The 20,493-nt window shown below is 38.9% G+C and overlaps 1 protein-coding gene across 1 annotated transcript; it reads right to left on the reverse strand.

The window, feature by feature from the left end:
- Nucleotides 1–14,998: 14,998 nt before the first annotated feature.
- On the reverse strand, nucleotides 14,999–18,617 carry LOC111606256 (leukocyte elastase inhibitor-like). Its single transcript, XM_023326650.1, has 9 exons — nucleotides 18,527–18,617; nucleotides 18,108–18,289; nucleotides 17,770–17,910; nucleotides 17,478–17,595; nucleotides 16,663–16,805; nucleotides 16,265–16,342; nucleotides 16,095–16,181; nucleotides 15,830–16,010; nucleotides 14,999–15,737 (listed from the first exon to the last, which is right to left on the reverse strand). The coding sequence occupies exons 2-9, from the start codon at nucleotides 18,282–18,284 to the stop codon at nucleotides 15,511–15,513; spliced, it is 1,152 nt and encodes a 383-aa protein (XP_023182418.1). The 5' UTR covers nucleotides 18,285–18,289; nucleotides 18,527–18,617; the 3' UTR covers nucleotides 14,999–15,510.
- Nucleotides 18,618–20,493: the final 1,876 nt, after the last annotated feature.

A 20,493-nucleotide genomic window follows, 5' to 3' on the forward strand; every position in this document is an offset into this window, starting at 1 on the left:
AAGGTCGGGAAGGCTCCAGACTTTGGAAGGAGTCACCCAGGTCCTGCTCAACTTTTAACACACAGAGATTTTATGTTTTATACTCTTGTTCTTAGCTCCTTTTAGTATAAATTGATGAACTGGAAAATTTTTTGAAAAGCTCTGTATAACTGTTTATACAGAGCTCTGTGTTTGTTTGGGCCGCTCTGAAGGAAACCTGTTGCTGCTTGGACAGGCTGAGCGAGCGGGGCAGGACTCCTCTGGCCCCATCGAGAGGCTTTTGAAATTGGACAACGACAGTTTGTTCCACCGGTTGAAGTGCCTGTGTTTTCTTTTACGGTTTGTTTTGCTTATTATTGAAATTACTAATGCGTTTGCTTTCTTTCGTTTTGATTTACTCATTTGTTTTCTTTTGCATTGCATTTTTTTAAAAAAAATAATTTAAATTGTCCTTTATTTCACATGATCCCTTTTCTTTCCAGGGACCGAGTAGTAAGCCTGAAGCCATGTTTTTAAAAAGAGAAATGTTTTAATGAAATTGTTTAATAAAAATATTGTGGACTATTCTGTGTTCTGGTGCATCTCGTTTAAAAAGATCCCCCCCTACTGGTCACATTTGGTGCTGTTAGTGTTGAAACAGTTGTAACAATTGATGTTTGTCTTGTTTTGTCTCTGCTTCTCCTTTCTTCCGAGTGGGAAGCCTGTAAACAAGAACAGCTTTAGCGAACGAAAGAAGGACCGCTGTCTTCTTCCCCAAACTCTGTTTCTTTATTACAAATTGTCAAAATCATACATTGAACATTCCTTTGTGCATTCATGTCCATGTGTCCTCCAGTTGCTCCAAAACAACCATATTCCATCTACTTCAATAAACAACATCAGCCTCTACCAGCTGTGACAGCATCCATGGGCCAAATCAAAACAATTCGACAATCAATTTAAATCTTACAGATTTACATAAAAAGAAAACTATTTCTCAAGTGCAGTGAAATTTTAAGGCTACTAATTTCTTTGGATTGTAATAACTCTGAAAAATGTAATCATATTATTAGTTCTACAATTTAATATGGGCGTATTTAGATGACTAGATCTAGCTTAAGCTACAGTAGAATCAACTAGAAAATTCCTGAAGAAATTTAACCGGGGCCTGCCAAAGTGTGCCCGTCGGTTTGGACCCAGCGTTCTGATGCTAGAAATTAGCATCAATGCTAAAGAAAGCTGCAACGTAATCAATAGCATGAGGAGATTGACAAGAATGTTTACTAACATGGACTTGCACCAGTCAGTATGATAAAGTAAGTGTATTAGCTAAAATTAGCAAAAATGCTAATGTTAGCGTGATTGCTGTCAGTAGCATGTGGGACATCACTAGGATGTTTTCTATAATGGACTTACTCCATGCAGTATACTAAACATGGCTAATAAGTCAAATAAATAGCTAATAGCTTATTAAAGCTAAAATGCTAATGCTAATGAACTGCCTTGCACAGCAAGGCAGTTGCCTAACCTGAGAGAAAAAGATAATGCAGAATAATATTTTTGCAAGGCAGTGCACTAACCTCAGGGGCATATTGAGGCTTTTATTTTCAAATTTGCAGTAAACGTCATATTAAATGCCCACAGTATTCCATTGTGTAACAGTGCTTTGGAGAAACCAGTCACATAAAACCAAAAAGAGCAATTACATGATGTAAAAATTGTCAAGGCTTTTATTTTGAAATGTTCATTAAGCTTAATTTTTATTGCCACAATAAACCCATGTCTAACAGTCATTGGGTTAAGTCAGTTATGTAATGCTTAAAAGAGCAATTACCTGATGTAAAAATATTCAAGGCTTTTATTTTGACATTTTCAGTATGCTTCACTTCAAAGGGCCAAACTAATCCCATGTCTAATAGTCATTTAGTTAAATCAGTTATATAATGCTCAAAAGAGCAAATACCTGATGTAAAAATGGTCAAGGCTTTTATTTTGAAAATTTCATTAAGCTTAATTTTAAATTGCCACACTAAACCCATGTGTAACAATGATTGGGTAAAATGAGTTATAAAAAGCCCAAAACACAAGTAGTTCTAAAGGCCAGCTCAGTCCTCCTCAGTAGTAACTGACAGTTCCACCATGTTTGTAGTTCTGACATTCAGCTCACATCTCTTTTGTAGGCACTGAGTGTCCGCCATGTTGTAGTTCTAACCGTCAGTCATTGTAGTTCTAAAGAGCAGTTCAGCTGTCATGTGAGTGAGACAGAGAGGGAGAGACAGAATTGTAACTGTTTGAAGCAGTTAGTTTTTCTGATCAAAGCAGGCTGAACATATCTTTCTCTACATGCTGTCAATAGCATGTGGGATATCATTAGAATGTTGTCTGTAACGCGCAAGGCAGTTCCCTCACCTGAGAGAAAAATATAATGCATGCTAATATTATTGCACCGCCTATGTCGGTGCATTAACATGAGGGAGATATTGAGGCTTTTATTTTGAAAAAAAAAAACCATAAGCTTCATATTAAATGACCACACTAATTAAAATGTCTAATAGTGTTTGGGTTAAATCCGTTATTTACTGGCCAAAACAGCCAGTAGCTCTAAATGGCAGCTCAGCCCTCTGTTTTAACTGAGTGTTAGTTAGAACTACAGTGATGCGTATTTGTAGTCCTCTCATCTAATCTCATCTAAAAATTGTCAAGGCTTTTATTTTGAAATTTTTGTTAAGCTTCATTTCAAAGGGCCAAACTAATCCCATGTATAACAGTCATTGGATTGAATCAGTTATATAATGCTCAAAAGAGCAATTGCCTGATCTAAAAATATTCAAGGCTTTTATTTTGAAATTTTCAGTATGCTTCATTTTAAAGTTCCAAACTAATCCCTTGTGTAACAGTGACTGAGTTAAATCAGTTATATACAGCCCATAGCAGCAAGTAGTTCTAAAGGCCAGTTCAGTCCTCTGCTTCAACTGAGTCTTCCACCATAGTTAGAACTACAGTGATGCATATTTGTAGTCCTAAACAGCAGCCAATAGCCTCCTGAGTTCCGTTGCTATGGTAAATAACTCTCTGCCAACTGTCAGCTGTGAGTGAGACATGCAGGGGGAGACAATTCTCTGTTTGAGCCAGACAGTTTGACACAAATAAAAGCATTCGGAACAACTCCTTCCCGTTCGGGAACCGTAATACATATTTGAAAACCGTTTGAAGCGTATGAGAGGGCTATTTGTCGTCTCCGATAGTCCCGCGATTCATATCTCTACCTCACTCACAGTATTAACGGCGATGAGAGAAAGAAATGGTGTGCTGAGATCTGAAATTTTTGAGAAATATATGGAAATACATGGGAGAGAGCCTGAGAGAGCGACAGAAAATCCTGTCGCATGACTTTGCTCTGAAGCACCGTGACAGAAAACCGTAAGGCCTAGAGAAATTTCGAAAACATTTTACCGGAGCAGGCAGTTTGATACCAATCGGGCGATATTTGTGGGCGTGACGGCGATTTCAAAATTATTTTGGGGTCAAAAATTCTCTTCACTTCTCGCTCTAAAGGAGCGGCAGTTGGTGTCAGTTATGCTCTGCGTTTCGGCAGTTGGACATTTTGATCGTTTTTCGCTTTTTACGTCGCCATCGTAAGTCCGATTCCCAATAAAAGTAATAGCTCCCTTCTCGGCATCGAGCCGCACGTTTTGATACCACTTTTGTGGGGGTGCAGGCAGCGGTACGAGCCGCGCTAACGGTGATGGAAGAAAAATAAATAAAGAGACGTTCTATTGGGTGTAGAATAATAGGTGCCTGCCATGCAATGCATGGAGGCAGTTAGAGAGTAGTAGGGGAAAAGTGGTAACGTCTATAATAAATGTTTGAAACTGATGAAAACTGATATCCGGTACATGTAACAGAGAGTAACTTTAACACTTCCTATCAAAAGACAACACGTCAGGATACCACCGTAATCCTTAACAAGGTCGGGGAGTGGATCGAGGTTTAGATCCATGTAGCAAACTCTCTATGACGGCTGTTTTACGACCGTTATATAAGCAATATAAAAAAACAAAAACATACAATTCAATCTGATTAAAAGAGACAAATGTATGTGGAACAACCACACGCCCAGGTAACGCTGCCACCGTTTTTATAATGCGGCCCTGTATAAAAACACCACATCAGGACAAAATTATTTAAGAGGATCAATTTAAAACCGTTTTCCTCCAAACCTGCCACAGCCAGCAAACACACACCTGGTCACACACACAGGAAATTGACACTTGGCCACCACCCTCCCAGCTTCCCTTTTATGGAGGCTCAGGCTGTGGAGGGAGCGCCACCTAATGGTGCCACCTGTTACACACAGTAAGCCTCCCAGGAATATGGTGGGAAGTGAGCTGGCTTTGCTGTTGCCTGGCAACATGGCATACATGACATTATTCCACTAATGTAATCTGATGATGTCAAAGTGTTATGGTGTCATAAGGGACATAATGATCTGTCCCTTATGACATCATAAGGAACAGATGCCTTGAATATCCAGCGTCTGAATCAAACTTGCAGAAGTCAAGCAGCAGCTCAGACGTTGGTTTTTCCACAGTGGATTTAACATTGAATTTTTTCGTAGCTTTTCTGATAGATCGATCGAACAGTCAACATGTCGCCAGTTAAAACTCATATGTTAGACGAAGAGGAAGTTAGACAATTGACTAGAGATGAATTGGTCATCGTGGTCCTGGATTGGTTACACAGGATTAAAGACATAGGTGCAATGCTGAGAAGGGAGGATGAACTGGAAAAACTGTTGGGAATAGCTCAGGAACAAATTGAGCATCTAAATAAAAATAATGATTTGCTCACTCAAGAGCTAAAGGAGTCTAACCGACAAAACAGGAACCTGAAAGAGAAGACAATCCCAAAGTTACAACGAGAGATCGAGAACCATATTTCCCACAGGAATCAGTTGAGGGCTGACAATGATAGTTACCAAAAGAAAGTCAAAGAGTTGCAAATCACTTTAACAAAACACAAGAGGGAATCAAGACAGGAGGTGGATAATATTTCGAAAGGAATAGATGCAGTGGAGTCTCGATGCACAGCGGACCAAAAGACAATTGACAGATATCAAGATGAAGTGAAGAGACTGGAGTTTGAGCTGTTCCAGAAAATGAACGATATCGGCATTTTGAAGAAGGAGGTTACACACCACAAAGACAGATCCACACGACTTGAGGGCAAAATAGAGCATCTAGAAATGCAGTTGGACAAAGCAGCGGAAGAAAAGAAAGCTCTTATGAAGAAATTTTCAAAACCTCCAGCAGAGAAAGTGATAATAAAACCTGATCAACAGCTTTTAGCTCAGCTGACGTTATGTGGACCAGCATTTATGGAGGAAAAACTGAGACGCAGGAGATTAGTGAACCATATGATGAAGAAAGAACAAGAGATGAATGAACTGCAGAAGGAAAAGGCAGAGAACCAGTCTGAGCTCTTAGCCTTACGACGCCAAAAAGCTTTACATCAACAGCAAGAAGACAGGAATGAGAAAAAAAGGTTTGAATCTGATGTGAGAAAGATGAAGGACGAAATTAAAGCGTTAAATGGTGAAATACAGGCACTATCAGAAAACAGGGATCAGGATCAAGATTATATAAAAACACTCACAGAACAATTGAATCAGTGTAAGAACAAATACTACAGGGAGAAGAAGGAACACGAGGATTTGCAGAAGAAACACAAGGATTTGCAGAAGGAACAGGAGGATTTGAAGGAATCCATGAAGAGCGAAGAGGCAAAGGTAAAAAATTATATTGTTGTGGAAAAACCTAAACATGAAACCATAATTGAACAACAAAGCGATAAAGAAGAAAAATTTCTACCACCGATTGACCAAAGGTTTGCGCGTTGTCGGAGAACTTTGCCTCTGGGTGAAGGCAGGTTATTGCCAGATTTTAAAGATGACAAGATGGTATCACAGGAAAAGTTCAGTCAGAGAAAGCCAGCGCCCCCTAGCACAAGGAAGCCTGAAATCACATCATTCACATCGGCACGCAGGAATCGTATTGTCCAGGAAACTGAGAGGAGAGAAGGTAGCGGGCAACCAGGCAGAGTGACCCGATGAGATTGGTAAAGTTCCCTCATTAAGAGGTTAAAGGCAGCTGATCTGGGAACTCCTGGACCAAGAGGCTGAGGAGAAGGAATCAGTTCCTCTTTACTATAGGCTGCTACCCCTGGATGGACGGACGGACGGACGGATGGATGGACGGACGGATGGATGGACGGACGGACGGATGGATGGATGGAGGGAGGGATGGATGGATGGATGGATGGACGGACGGTTCCAATCATTAACTAATGATGACTAGACTTTTATTTATTCTTGCAATTTGGCCAAAACCATAATTTTCTGATTTAATCTAATCAACTTTAGATTAAGTCCTTAATAAATAACTTGTACTAACCTGTACAAAACTAAATGCAAAGGTTTTCTCCGGGTGCTCCGGTTTTTCCTACCTTCGGGAAAAAAAGTGATTTGGTTCATTGGTCTCTTAATTTGACCTCTGTGTCTCACTCACTGACTGTTAGAGATACAAAGAATATGAACTTATCTAGTTCAGATTCTTAATGCGTTTCTTTTTAGCACACACTCCTTACATGGCCTCATAAAATGGCTTCCAGTCCTAATGTTTCTATATTTTCTGTTTTCTTAGTGGTCTTAATTTTGAACAGGTCATAGAATATGATCAGTCTCTCTAAGCTGGAGTGTCTTCCTGTTAAAAGGGAGTTGTTCCTCTCTACTTGACTGCTCAGGATGAGGGACGGTAACAACTATCAATTGGATAATTGGATGAATGGATTGATGATTGGATTGGATGCAAAGTTTTTCTCTTGGTGCCTCGATTATTTTGACTATTCAGGAAAAGAAGTTTTTAGGCTAAGGGTGTAACTTTGTGTTGCAAGTTGGTGGGAATGAAGGGGGGTTAGAGTGCTGATGCACCCACAGTCACTGGACGACCTTTTCTTTTCTAGTGCTAAGAATAAAGAGAAAACTTACATGAGAATGCCAGACAGGCTTATTCAATAAATTAAGATATGATGTGTCTTTAATATAGCAAATTATAAAGACGCAAAACCTTTTTTGGGTCTGGTTGGGGCAGTTAACTCTTTATTTAGTTATTATTGGATTCTATAAAATGTGGCTTAAAGCTGAGATGCTGATGTTTGGATATGTAAAATATATTTTATCTCTGATAATAAATCTATAGTTTGGTTTCTGTCAGTTCTAGAAACAAGACAGAAAAAAGCCAATTTCTCTTTAGTCCCATAATTTAATTTTACTTAGTAGGAGTCGTGGTTTAAAATTGAACAAACTTTGGCTCTTTATGCTTTATGAAATATTACATCCTATTTGATGACTGATCTGAATATTGTCACGTTCTATGAACAAATGATGCAATTTGTCCAGGGGAAAAATGTAGAAAAACAGGTCGTTATATTATGTTTTTATGTCAATCTGTCAGCTTCATACAGACTCGTTGCCATAGCAACCAATAAACAGTTTTCGGAAAAAATGTTTTCGAAAAAAAACAACCTGAAATAAATATATATATAATATTTATATATATAAATATTATATATATAAATATTAAATATATACACTTATTATATATTATTCATATAACTTATATGAATAAATATATAAATAATATATATATATATATATATATATACATACAGTATATATACAGTATATATGTATATATATACTTATTATTTTATATATAATATATATATATAATATATATGAATAAATATATAAATAATATTTATATATATAAATAATATATATATAAATATATATATATATATATACATACAGTATATATACAGTATATATGTATATATATACTTATTATTTTATATATAATTTATATATATATATATATATACAGTATATATATATATATATAATTTATATGAATAAATATATAAATAATATTTATACATGTTATTTATAATATATATAAATATTATATGTATATATACTTAATATGTAATATTTTAGCTGCCTGAAATATTGCCACACATGTGACATGGAGAAGTGAACATCAGATAGTCATCTCCAAGCTCTGGAGTTCAGACACTCCAGGGAGTGCGTAGCAAGGCAGTTCCCTAACCTGAGAGAAAAAGATAATGCAGAATAATATTATTGCAAGGCGGTGCACTAACCTCAGGGGCATATTGAGGCTTTTATTTTCAAATTTGCAGTAAACTTCATATTAAATGCCCACAGTATTCCATTGTGTAACAGTGCTTTGGAGAAACCAGTCACATAAAACCAAAAAGAGCAATTACATGATGTAAAACTTGTCAAGGCTTTTATTTTGAAATTTTTGTTAAGCTTCTTTTCAAAGGGCCAAACTAATCCCATGTATAACAGTCATTGGATTGAATCAGTTATATAATGCTCAAAAGAGCAATTGCCTGATCTAAAAATATTCAAGGCTTTTATTTTGAAATTTTCAGTATGCTTCATTTTAAAGTTCCAAACTAATCCCTTGTGTAACAGTGACTGAGTTAAATCAGTTATATACAGCCCATAGCAGCAAGTAGTTCTAAAGGCCAGTTCAGTCCTCTGCTTCAACTGAGTCTTCCACCATAGTTAGAACTACAGTGATGCGTATTTGTAGTCCTAAACAGCAGCCAATAGCCTCCTGAGTTCCGTTGCTATGGTAAATAATTCTCTCTGCCAACTGTCAGCTGAGTGAGACATGCAGGGGGAGACAATTCTCTGTTTGAGCCCAACAGTTTGACACAAATAAAAGCATTCGGAACAACTGCTTCCCGTTCGGGAACCGTAATACATATTTGAAAACCGTTTGAAGCGTATGAGAGGGCTATTTGTCGTCTCCGATAGTCCCGCGGTTCATATCTCTACCTCACTCACAGTATTAACGGCGATGAGAGAAAGAAATGGTGTGCCGAGATCTGAAATTTTTGAGAAATATATGGAAATACATGGGAGAGAGCCTGAGAGAGCGACAGAAAATCCTGTCGCATGACTTTGCTCTGAAGCACCGTGACAGAAAACCGTAAGGCCTAGAGAAATTTCGAAAACATTTTACCGGAGCAGGCAGTTTGATACCAATCGGGCGATATTTGTGGGCGTGACGGCGATTTCAAACTTATTTTGGGGTCAAAAATTCTCTTCACTTCTCGCTCTAAAGGAGCGGCAGTTGGTGTCAGTTATGCTCTGCGTTTCGGCAGTTGGAAATTTTGATCGTTTTTCGCTTTTTACGTCGCCATCGTAAGTCCGATTCCCAATAAAAGTAATAGCTCCCTTCTCGGCATCGAGCCGCACGTTTTGATACCACTTTTGTGGGGGTGCAGGCAGCGGTACGAGCCGCGTTAACGGTGATGGAAGAAAAATAAATAAAGAGACGTTCTATTGGGTGTAGAATAATAGGTGCCTGCCATGCAATGCATGGAGGCAGTTAGAGAGTAGTAGGGGAAAAGTGGTAACGTCTATAATAAATGTTTGAAACTGATGAGAACTGATTTCCGGTACATGTAACAGAGAGTAACTTTAACACTTCCTATCAAAAGACAACACGTCAGGATACCACCGTAATCCTTAATAAGGTTGGGTCGGGGAGTGGATGGAGGTTTAGATCCATGTAGCAAACTCTCTATGACGGCTGTTTTACGACCGTTATATAAGCAATATAAAAAAACAAAAACATACAATTCAATCTGATTAAAAGAGACAAATGTATGTGGAACAACCACACGCCCAGGTAACGCTGCCACCGTTTTTATAATGCGGCCCTGTATAAAAACACCACATCAGGACAAACTTATTTAAGAGGATCAATTTAAAACCGTTTTCCTCCAAACCTGCCACAGCCAGCAAACACACACCTGGTCACACACACAGGAAATTGACACTTGGCCACCACCCTCCCAGCTTCCCTTTTATGGAGGCTCAGGCTGTGGAGGGAGCGCCACCTAATGGTGACACCTGTTACACACAGTAAGCCTCCCAGGTATATGGTGGGAAGTGAGCTGGCTTTGCTGTTGCCTGGCAACATGGCATACATGACATTATTCCACTAATGTAATCTGATGATGTCAAAGTGTTATGGTGTCATAAGGGACATAATGATCTGTCCCTTATGACATCATAAGGAACAGATGCCTTGAATATCCAGCGTCTGAATCAAACTTGCAGAAGTCAAGCAGCAGCTCGGACGTTGGTTTTTCCACAGTGGATTTAACATTGAATTTTTTCGTAGCTTTTCTGATAGATCGATCGAACAGTCAACATGTCGGCAGTTACACCTCATGCATTAAACAAAGACGAAGTCAACCAAATGACTAGAGAGGAATTGGCCTTTGTGGTCCTGGATTGGATACAAAGGATGAAAGACATTGGTGCAATGCTGGGAAGGGAGGATGAACTGGAAAAACAGTTGGGAATAGCTCAGGAACAAATTGAGCATCTAAATACAAATAATGATTTGCTCACTCAAGAGCTAAAGGAGTCTTACAGACAAAACAGAAACCTGAAAGATAAAACAATCCCAAAGTTACAACGAGAGATCGAGAACCATATTTCCCACAGGAATCAGTTGAGGGCTGAAAATGAAAGCTACCAAAAGAAAGTCAAAGAGTTGCAAACATCTTTAACTAAACTCAAGAGGGAATCAAGACAGGAGGTGGATAATATTTCAAAAGGAATAGATGCAGTGGAGTCTCGATGCACAGCGGACCAAAAGACAATTGACAGATATCAAGATGAAGTGAAGAGACTGGAGTTTGAGCTGTTCCAGAAAATGAACGATATCGGCATTTTGAAGAAGGAGGTTACACACCACAAAGACAGATCCACACGACTTGAGGGCAAAATAGAGCATCTAGAAAGGCAGTTGGACAAAGCAGCGGAAGAAAAGAAAGCTCTTATGAAGAAATTTTCAAAACCTCCAGCAGAGAAAGTGATTATAAGACCTGATCAACAGCTTTTAGCTCAGCTGACGTTATGTGGACCAGCATTTATGGAGGAAAAACTGAGACGCAGGAGATTAGTAAATCATATGATGAAGAAAGAACAAGAGATGAATGAACTGCAGAAGGAACATGCAGAGAACCAGTCTGAGCTCTTAGCCTTACGACGCCAAAAAGCTTTACATCAACAGCAAGAAGACAGGAATGAGAAAAAAAGGTTTGAATCGGATGTCAGAAAGATGAAGGACGAAATTAAAGCCTTAAATGGTGAAATACAGGCACTAACAGAAAACAGGGATCAGGATCAAGATAATATAAAAACACTCACAGAACAATTGAATCAGTGTAAGAACAAATACTACAGGGAGAAGAAGGAACACGAGGATTTGCAGAAGAAACACAAGGATTTGCAGAAGGAACAGGAGGATTTGAAGGAATCCATGAAGAGCGAAGAGGCAAAGGTAGAAAATTATATTGCTGTGGAAAAACTTAAACATGAAAGCATAATTGAACAGCAAAGCGATAAACAAGAAAAATTTCTACCACCGATTGACCAAAGGTTTGCGCGTTGTCGGAGAACTTTGCCTCTGGGTGAAGGCAGGTTATTGCCAGATTTTAAAGATGACAAGATGGTATCACAGGAAAAGTTCAGTCAGAGAAAGCCAGCGCCCCCTAGCACAAGGAAGCCTGAAATCACATCATTTACACCGGCACGTAGGAATCGTATTGTCCAGGAAACTGAGAGGAGAGAAGGTAGCGGGCAACCAGGCAGAGTGACCAGATGAGATCGCTAAAGTTCCCTCATTAAGAGGTTAAAGGCAGCTGATCTGGGAACTCCTGGACCAAGAGGCTGAGGAGAAGGAATCAGTTCCTCCTTACTATAGGCTGCTACCCCTGGATGGACGGACGGACGGACGGACGGATGGATGGATGGATGGATGGATGGACGGTTCCAATCATTAACTAATGATTTCCCCCTAGACTTTTATTTATTCTTGCAATTTGGCCAAAACCATAATTTTCTGATTTAATCTAATCAACTTTAGATTAACTCCTTAATAAATAACTTGTACTAACCTGTACAAAACTAAATGCAAAGGTTTTCTCCGGGTGCTCCGGTTTGTCCTACCTTCTGGAAAAAAGTGATTAGGTTCATTGGTGCCTTTTAAATTGACCTTTGTCTCTCGTTCACTAACTGCTGGAGACATTCTTTAAATGGACACACTCTTTAAAGTAAATGCATAGGTTTTCTCCGGGTGCTCCGGTTTTTCCTACCTTCGGGAAAAAAAGTGATTTGGTTCATTGGTCTCTTAATTTGACCTCTGTGTCTCACTCACTGACTGTTAGAGATACAAAGAATATGAACTTATCTAGTTCAGATTCTTTTTAGCACACACTCCTTACATGGCCTCATAAAATGGCTTCCAGTCCTAATGTTTCTATATTTTCTGTTTTCATAGTCGTCTTAATTTTGAACAGGTCATAGAATATGATCAGTCTCTCTAAGCTGGAGTGTCTTCCTGTTAAAAGGGAGTTGTTCCTCTCTACTTGACTGCTCAGGATGAGGGACGGTAACAACTATCAATTGGATAATTGGATGAATGGATTGATGATTGGATTGGATGCAAAGTTTTTCTCTTGGTGCCTCGATTATTTTGACTATTCAGGAAAAGAAGTTTTTAGGCTAAGGGTGTAACTTTGTGTTGCAAGTTGGTGGGAATGAAGGGGGGTTAGAGTGCTGATGCACCCACAGTCACTGGACGACCTTTTCTTTTCTAGTGCTAAGAATAAAGAGAAAACTTACATGAGAATGCAATAAATTAAGATATGATGTGTCTTTAATATAGCAAATTATAAAGACGCAAAACCTTTTTTGGGTCTGGTTGGGGCAGTTAACTCTTTATTTAGTTATTATTGGATTCTATAAAATGTGGCTTAAAGCTGAGATGCTGATGTTTGGATATGTAAAATATATTTTATCTCTGATAATAAATCTATAGTTTGGTTTCTGTCAGTTCTAGAAACAAGAGAGAAAAAAGACAATTTCTCTTTATAATGGCCCATAATTTAATTTTACTTAGCAGGAGTCGTGGTTTAAAATTGAACAAACTTTGGCTCTTTATGCTTTATGAAATATTTCATCCTATTTGATGACTGATCAGAATATTGCCACGTTCTATGAACAAATGATGCAATTTCTCCAGGAGAAAAATGTAGAAAAACAGGTCGTTATATTATGTTTTTATGTCAATCTGTCAGCTTCATACAGACTCGTTGCCATAGCAACCAATAAACAGTTTTCGGAAAAAATGTTTTCGAAAAAAAACAACCTGAAATAAATATATAAATTATATTTATATATATAAATAGTATATATATATATATATATATATATATACTATTTATATATATAAATATTATATATATATATGTTTATATATATATACACTTATTATTTTATATATATATATATATATATTTATATAATTTATATGAATAAATATATAAATAATATTTATACATATTATTTATAATATAAATATTATATGTATATATACTTAATATGTAATATTTTAGCTTCCTGAAATAACCTGTTCTCCCTCTGCTCTTTAGAGGGAGAACAGATTAATTCAGGAAGCTGAAATGTTTGGCTCCTCCCTCTTAACTTTGTCAAATAAAAATCAAATGTCTCCAGATATACAGGATTTAGTGTTGATGAGAGGAATAATCACAGTTAAAGCGTTTGTGAAAAAAATAATTGGCTCCCATTGCCTCTTTTTTTCCCACCGACCACATTTCTGTTGGAGTTTCTCTCTGACTTTCTTCTGGAGAGTCTGTTCCAAAGCGACTTCATCCTGCTGCTCTTACTTGTTCAGTTCTCCCTAAAACTGGGTTCAGACTCTGGTTGCCTCGATAAATATGGTAAACTATTTGCTCTGTGCGAAAAGTGGGCGTGTCCAGACTCTTCCTTCATCCTCCTACGAAATAATGAATGAAACCTGAACTGCTGGTTGCATTAGCAGTGTTGTAGAGTTATTTCAAATGACAAAAAATAGGACAGAAATAGAAGAAAAGATCAGTTTCATTTGCGTTAGCTCTTCATGACGATAATATTTCATAAAGACCGGGGGGGAAAAAGCCTTGAATTACATGATGAGGGTTTTTCTTGGGGTCCAGATGGGAATTCACTCCTCTACATGTTCACATTATTTGACTGTATCTAAGAATATCAAATATATTTTGAATTTAAGTGAAGATATGACATAACACAATATATAATATACAATAAAATACAATGACTTAAAGCTTATTGTACAGACTAGGTCATCAAATCAGTCTGTCAACTACGTTGCCTGTAGGGATTTTTAATGTCCAGCAGGTGTCAGTATTGAGTGACACAGTATCAATACAGTTTTGCTATGAGTCGAAATGCTTCATGATGCCTCATTTACCCATCACTGCCAGACAGACAGCAGCTGAAGACATTTCAAGATTTTAGTTCTGGTTTTGGGTACCCAGAGAAACTACATCATGATCAAGGACGGGAGTTTGATAACGGCTTATTCCAAAGGTTACAACAACTCTCAGGAGTCATCCCTGACTGATAGGTTGCTGTAACTGGTAAATACAATCAATGCCATTGCGGGGGAGGGAAGGGGGCACGGGATTTTCTTGTGAACCACTGAACTAAACTAACACTCCCATAGTTGCTTAACACAGAAATAGTTTACAATGCAAGTTGAGTCTGTACATTGAAATGAGTTTAACCAAATAAATAATATTCATATTGTTATTAACATGAACAAATAATGTAGATGTATTGTGAAGCCTTTTGGAGCCCACTGGACTTGGAAAAAGCGCTATTCAAGTACAGACCATTTACCTTTAATGTCCAAGGAGCTCCAACCAACTAATAAAGTCAAGTGTGACAAAACAACAAAGTCCTATAACACAACGCTTGATTCAACAGAACAAAAACACATTTATCAAATCTAACCCAAATCCCAGAAGTTCCAGATGAAAATAAACCAAACAAGACAGCAGGTTCGAAAGTTTCACTTTTATTCCTGATGTGAGAGTTCAGGGCTGCATTACGATGATCTACAGATCTGATACCAGTAAAGCTTCATGTCGTCTCTCCTCTCCCTTTGGTTCTGCGTCCAGTGTGAAACGATTACTTATTCCAATGCTTGCGAAGATAAAGTGCTAAGAACGTTGCAATTATGCTGCCAGTTTGAAACAGGCTACATTTTTAAAAGGCCATGTTTTTAAAAGGACACGTTATAAGTTAAACCAGCTGCAGCAAACAGAGCTGTAATGTTTTACATACATGAACAAATACACCCGCAAAGGATGTCAGGTTTAACAGTGGAAGAAACTTTAGCAAGGCACACAGAGAAGAGGTAAAGCCCAACTTGTACACAGTGGTGTTAAATCTACCGGATGGAAACCTGAGGTGGGATTAGGAAGAGAGAACTCTACACCAACTCCTCTTCCTCACTCAGCTCCATGTTGTAATAACCTCCCTCCTGTTCGGACACGCCACACTAAATGAGCTCACACAGGCGAGCAGTAGCGGCCAGCGAAGAGGACGCTCTTGGAGGGGTTGTGTCGGATGAAGAAGAGGAAGGGGTGGTCCGCGATGAAGGTGGCGGGGATCATGGCGCAGCGCAGCATCATGACGGCGGCGGTGGCAGCGGCGGCCTCGGTTCCCTCCTCGTTGACTTCCACGAAGGCCTTGTGGTAAACCTCCGACACAAACAGGTCGTTGGCCGGGGACATGCCTGTCGGAGCAGAGAGGGACCGAAACGTTTAGCTGGTACCAGAAAGGTACAGAGAGCGAGTCGGAAGAAAACAACCTGGAGACGAATCCTACCGGAAAAGTCGCTCCTTGATTGGTCGAAGGCGTCCACCATGCCCATGCTCGTCAGGACGGCCTTCATGTCGTATTTCTCCTCCAGCTTGAACCGAGGCAGGCCCACCTGCACCTCGATCATATCCATCATGTCTGGATTGGTCCAATCCATGAACTTCTCGTACGTCAGCGCCTGCTCAAGCTTGAGGTTGGACAACAAATAAAGTCAATTCCTCCAGCTCTTCTTGCACGTCGTTGTGGAGGCTTTGCAGGATTAAGTAGCTACCTTCTCCAGACCAGTTGTACCCTCCATGCTGTTGGGTAAAATGATGAGCATGCTCAGCTCCTTCCCTTTGTACGGCATCTCCAGGATCTGTAAAACAGGGGATTTTTAACAACGTGGTCTGGGTGATGGTTGTAGATTCTCCCACCGGAGCTGTGAATCTCTGCAGTTACCTGGCAGGCGACTTCTGAGATGTAGGTCAGGGGAAACTTTGATTTCATGTGCATCATCTTCACTGCCTTTTTCTCATTCTAAAGAAAAAACCAAACAAAAACAAAATTGTGTACATGCAGAGGTCAGTAAAAAGATGTTACTTATGCTTACAGAAGATATAGGGATCACACAAAGTCTACATAGGTCAACAAGTTTATTAATCCTGAAAGAGTTGCCAGAAAAATACATTAAAAATCTGCTGTTGTTCCAAACAAAAACACCAAACATGGAGAAGCAGCGTTCAGCTTCTAATATGCTTTTTGTTTGCCAAAGGAAACAAACATTCAGTCAACGTTTTAGCTGATGAGGTTTTCTTCTCCACACAGACAGAGGTCAGGTTGCTGGACGGCACTGTTACCTTGTTGACTTTGAACTGAGCGTCGCGGGTGGCGTCCACCTTAAACTGCTTGTCCCAGTGGCCTTTGAAGTAGATTGCATTGACCAGCACCAGCCGGGTCATCGAGTTCACTGCATCCTGGGCCAGGATATCCTTAATTTTACCTGGTGAGAAACGATGCAAATAAACAGGTAAAAAAAAAAAAAGCACATTAATTAAACAATAATATAATATATATGCGTATATATATATATATATATATATATATATGCATAAAAAAGGCAATAAGCACAAAAATGAATTCAAAATGATTAAAAATAAATAAGCAAATAATTTAAATTAAAGAAATACACATTGACAAAAATAGCCTTATTTATCACCAAAAAAAAGTCAATAGAAATATTTTGCGTACAAATTTTACATTTTAAAAGTAATGAAAAAAAATTTAAGTAGTGAAACAACTTCAAAATAAAATGCTGAAGTTGAATCAAATAGGAAAGAAAAAAGTAATCCAAGGATTATGATGGCTAAATATTGCAGAAGTGGAGGGGAATTGAAAAAAGAAAAAAAAGCTGAAACTTTTTCATTTTAAATGAACAGATCCATTACTTGCTGCTTATTAGTTTGTCTTTTTAATTTAATTTTTTCATAGAAAAATAATGAATTCATCGTTTTAATTTCAAAGGCTTAGTGACACATTGAGGGTTGTGTGTGCGTGTGTGTGTGTGTGTGCACGTGTGTGTGTGTGTGTGTGTGTGTGTGTGTGTGTGTGTGTGTGTGTGTGTGTGTGTGTGTGTGTGTGTGCGTGTGTGCGTGTGTGTGTGTGTGTGATCCACCTTGTGTCTGTGTCTCCACCCAGCCGTTGATCTTGACCCTGGCTGCCTCGGCCTTTGAGTTGAAGTCCACGGTCTCCAGTTCTGCCTTGTAGTGCTTCTTGGTGCTCTCAAGGTAATCCTGAGACAAAAGCAAGCGAATGTAGATCCATGTGTCGGCTTATCCGGCGTTCCGCTTTTCTGCCCTCATGCACTGTACACAGTCTTAATGTGTACAGAAAGCCACACCCACTCAGGAACATCCACTCTTAGTGCTGAAAGGAAACCCCCCCACATCCCCCATCCCAAGTCACACCTGAACAAACTGGTAGGACTGCTCGCCGTAGAGCCTGTTGGCGACATTCAGGGCATACGGAGCGTCCGACTTGTTGAGCTGGCTCAGCAGCTGGCCGAAGCTGGAGTGGAGGTCGTCCTTGACATCCAGGGTTTTCAGGGTCTGCAGATGAAAGGAAACCAGTTAGATTTACTGAACAAGAAGCAGACCAAACTAAAATATGTATTTAAAAAAAAAAAAAAAAGAAAGGTCATTGTAACATTGTCATAAGCTTTTGGGTTAGCTACTAGCTAGCAAATGACTGAAAAATAGAGCTCTGTACAAGATAACATAGACCAGAAATCAAAGTACGAGATCACCTCTGATATCTGAGTGGCTGTGTCTCCTCTGGCTCCCAGCATCACCATAGCCAGAGCTGAAGAGATGCTGAAAGGAGAGAAGAAGATGTTTGCAGTCTTCTTGTCCTCACTCAGCTTTCTGAGCAGAGCCAGAGAGAAGGTGGTGTTGGGCTTGGAGAGAGGAATGGAGGCGGCCATTGTTTCTGAAGTAAACCAAGGATAGATCAGTCATTTTCAAGCTGCATGACTTTGTTCAGACTAGTTTTCATTCCTCCCTCTATGGTGAGTCTCTACTGACATATTAGTCATCCACACTTTCTAACACAGTCAGTGTAAAATGAAACTTATCCAAGTGTGACCAGATCCCATTCACGTAATAAATGTTTAGCCATTAAACAGCACAATTTTTATATTCCCAAGAGAAGGAAAACTTTACTTACTGAAAGATCCGTGGTTGTCTTGACGCGATCAGGACTGTTTCTGCAGCAGAGAGAGAACAACTCCTTGCAGTGTCGTATTCAGGTGAGCACATTCAAGTCACCACGTGCCATTGAAGGGAATGTGTTTTTATTTTTGTGAGTGTTGTGATTGGTCCTTTCAGGTGACATAAGTAGAGGAAACTGGTTCGTGGAACTGCCAAGCCTAAACTCCTTCAACTTCGAATTTGTGTTTTATCAGGTCCAATTTCATTTTTCAGGACAATCTTGTTTAAAAGCAGAGAATCAGATTTCTGCATAACTCTGCCCTGCAGTAATAGGGATTTTTGGGTGTGTCTAGGTAACCAGATGGGTAACTACGACCAATGACCTTTTAAAACCTTAGGTCATATTTATATTGTAGATTGACCCACTTATGAGTTCATCATTTAGAACAGCTTGGCTAAGATTGTGTCAAGAGAAGAATTGGTTCAAGCTTGTAGCAGCTCCCCAGCACTTGAATGTCCGTGCACTGCTGCCTCTCACTGGTGGAGATGGCATATTGCAACAGCCTTAAATAATGTTTCAAATGCAAAGTTCATAAGTACTTTGTAAGCATCTTGCTGTAAAACTTCAGGATCACTTAAATGAAGAAATGTATAACAAATGACATAGTAATGTAATATACAAAGATACATAACATTTTAAAATGTGAAAATGTTATTTTCACACTAACCCTAACCCTAACCCTAACCCTAACCCTAACCCTAACCCTAACCCTAACCCTAACCCCCTAACCCCTACCCTAACCCTGTCAATTTTTTTTTTTCCAGAATTTATTAGGTCAGAGTTGATCTCCGAACTAGATTGCCAACCAGATTGACCGATTACACTGAATCGGTGCTGTGAGGGTCCAGCGGCCTTATGAAGTTTTATAGCAAGATGACTGAATCAACACAAGCTGCCAGAGTTAGAAACTTCCAGAAGCTCTAATTCTACCAAAAAGTGAAGTTTCTAAAAGCTTAAGGCACAAAAAATATTTAAGTAGCCCAGATATACAACTTAGCGCAACTGAGCTGTATATCTGGGCTACGTCTTTTAATGGTTTCATGTTTCTTTTTAGGGGACTGAGCATTTCTTTTAAGACGTAACATTCTGCTTTACTGCAGGGCCTTTCTCAGCAGCTCTGCTGTCTCTAGGTTGGGATTTCTCTGCTGCTGGTTTGCATGTTATGCGGCTCGTTGTTGTGTTGTAATGAGTTTTCCAGCGGGTATTTCAGCATTTTCCGGTTCTTTGCGCGAAGAGGTAGTGCTTTCACTTTGTCTCAGGACGGATAAGAAAGAGAAATATCTCTTGTTCATGGGAAGTTCTGCCAGAAACCAGGTGACAAGTTAAACTAGGTGGTTCTACATTAACTTAATCTATAAACTTTGTAATGGATAGTGAGCTATTTAAAATAAATTGCCTAAATGATTTCAATTTGTAGACTATTTAAAGAAAATTATTCAAAGTGAATTTTCTAAATTCAGAATGTCTCAGATTGTTTATGGATGTTTGTCTGTTTTGATTAGCATTGTTGGTGGTTTATATTTTGTTTTACTTAACGGTATTTGCACTTTGTAATGTTTTGGGGGGTTTTGTATGTACCTCACGGGCTGCCGTAGCTAATGTGGGTAGGCCCTATAAAGTCTGGTTCAATCATTGTGCCAATGAATGATTTGAACTGTCAAAACACAAAGAAATCAACACTCAGTGTTCCCCAGTGAAAGCAGCGAGGTACATTTTGTTTTGTTTGTATTGTAAGTTTATGTTTGTATTTTAATATTTGTATATGTTTTAGTTTTCATGGTGACTGAGGTGACGGTGATGATCATGGTGGATTTGAATCAAAGAAAAATAAAACACTAAATTCACCCGTGGAGACTGGCTGATTCATTCAAGTGCTGGGGAGCTGCTACAAGCTTGAACCAATTCTTCTCTTGACACAATCT

This window comes from Xiphophorus maculatus, chromosome 21, assembly GCF_002775205.1.
Source record: "Xiphophorus maculatus strain JP 163 A chromosome 21, X_maculatus-5.0-male, whole genome shotgun sequence".
Taxonomy (NCBI): domain Eukaryota; kingdom Metazoa; phylum Chordata; class Actinopteri; order Cyprinodontiformes; family Poeciliidae; genus Xiphophorus; species Xiphophorus maculatus.

Bases quoted from the DNA above. Each gene is read 5' to 3' on its own strand.
- LOC111606256 (XM_023326650.1), bottom strand. From the start codon at position 18,284: ATGGCCGCCTCCATTCCTCTCTCCAAGCCCAACACCACCTTCTCTCTG. The intron at 17,911-18,107 runs GTGATCTCGTAC...TTTCATCTGCAG, and splicing joins CAGCCACTCAGATATCAGAG to ACCCTGAAAACCCTGGATGT. The intron at 15,738-15,829 runs GTAGGATTCGTC...CTGCTCCGACAG, and splicing joins ATCAAGGAGCGACTTTTCCG to GCATGTCCCCGGCCAACGAC.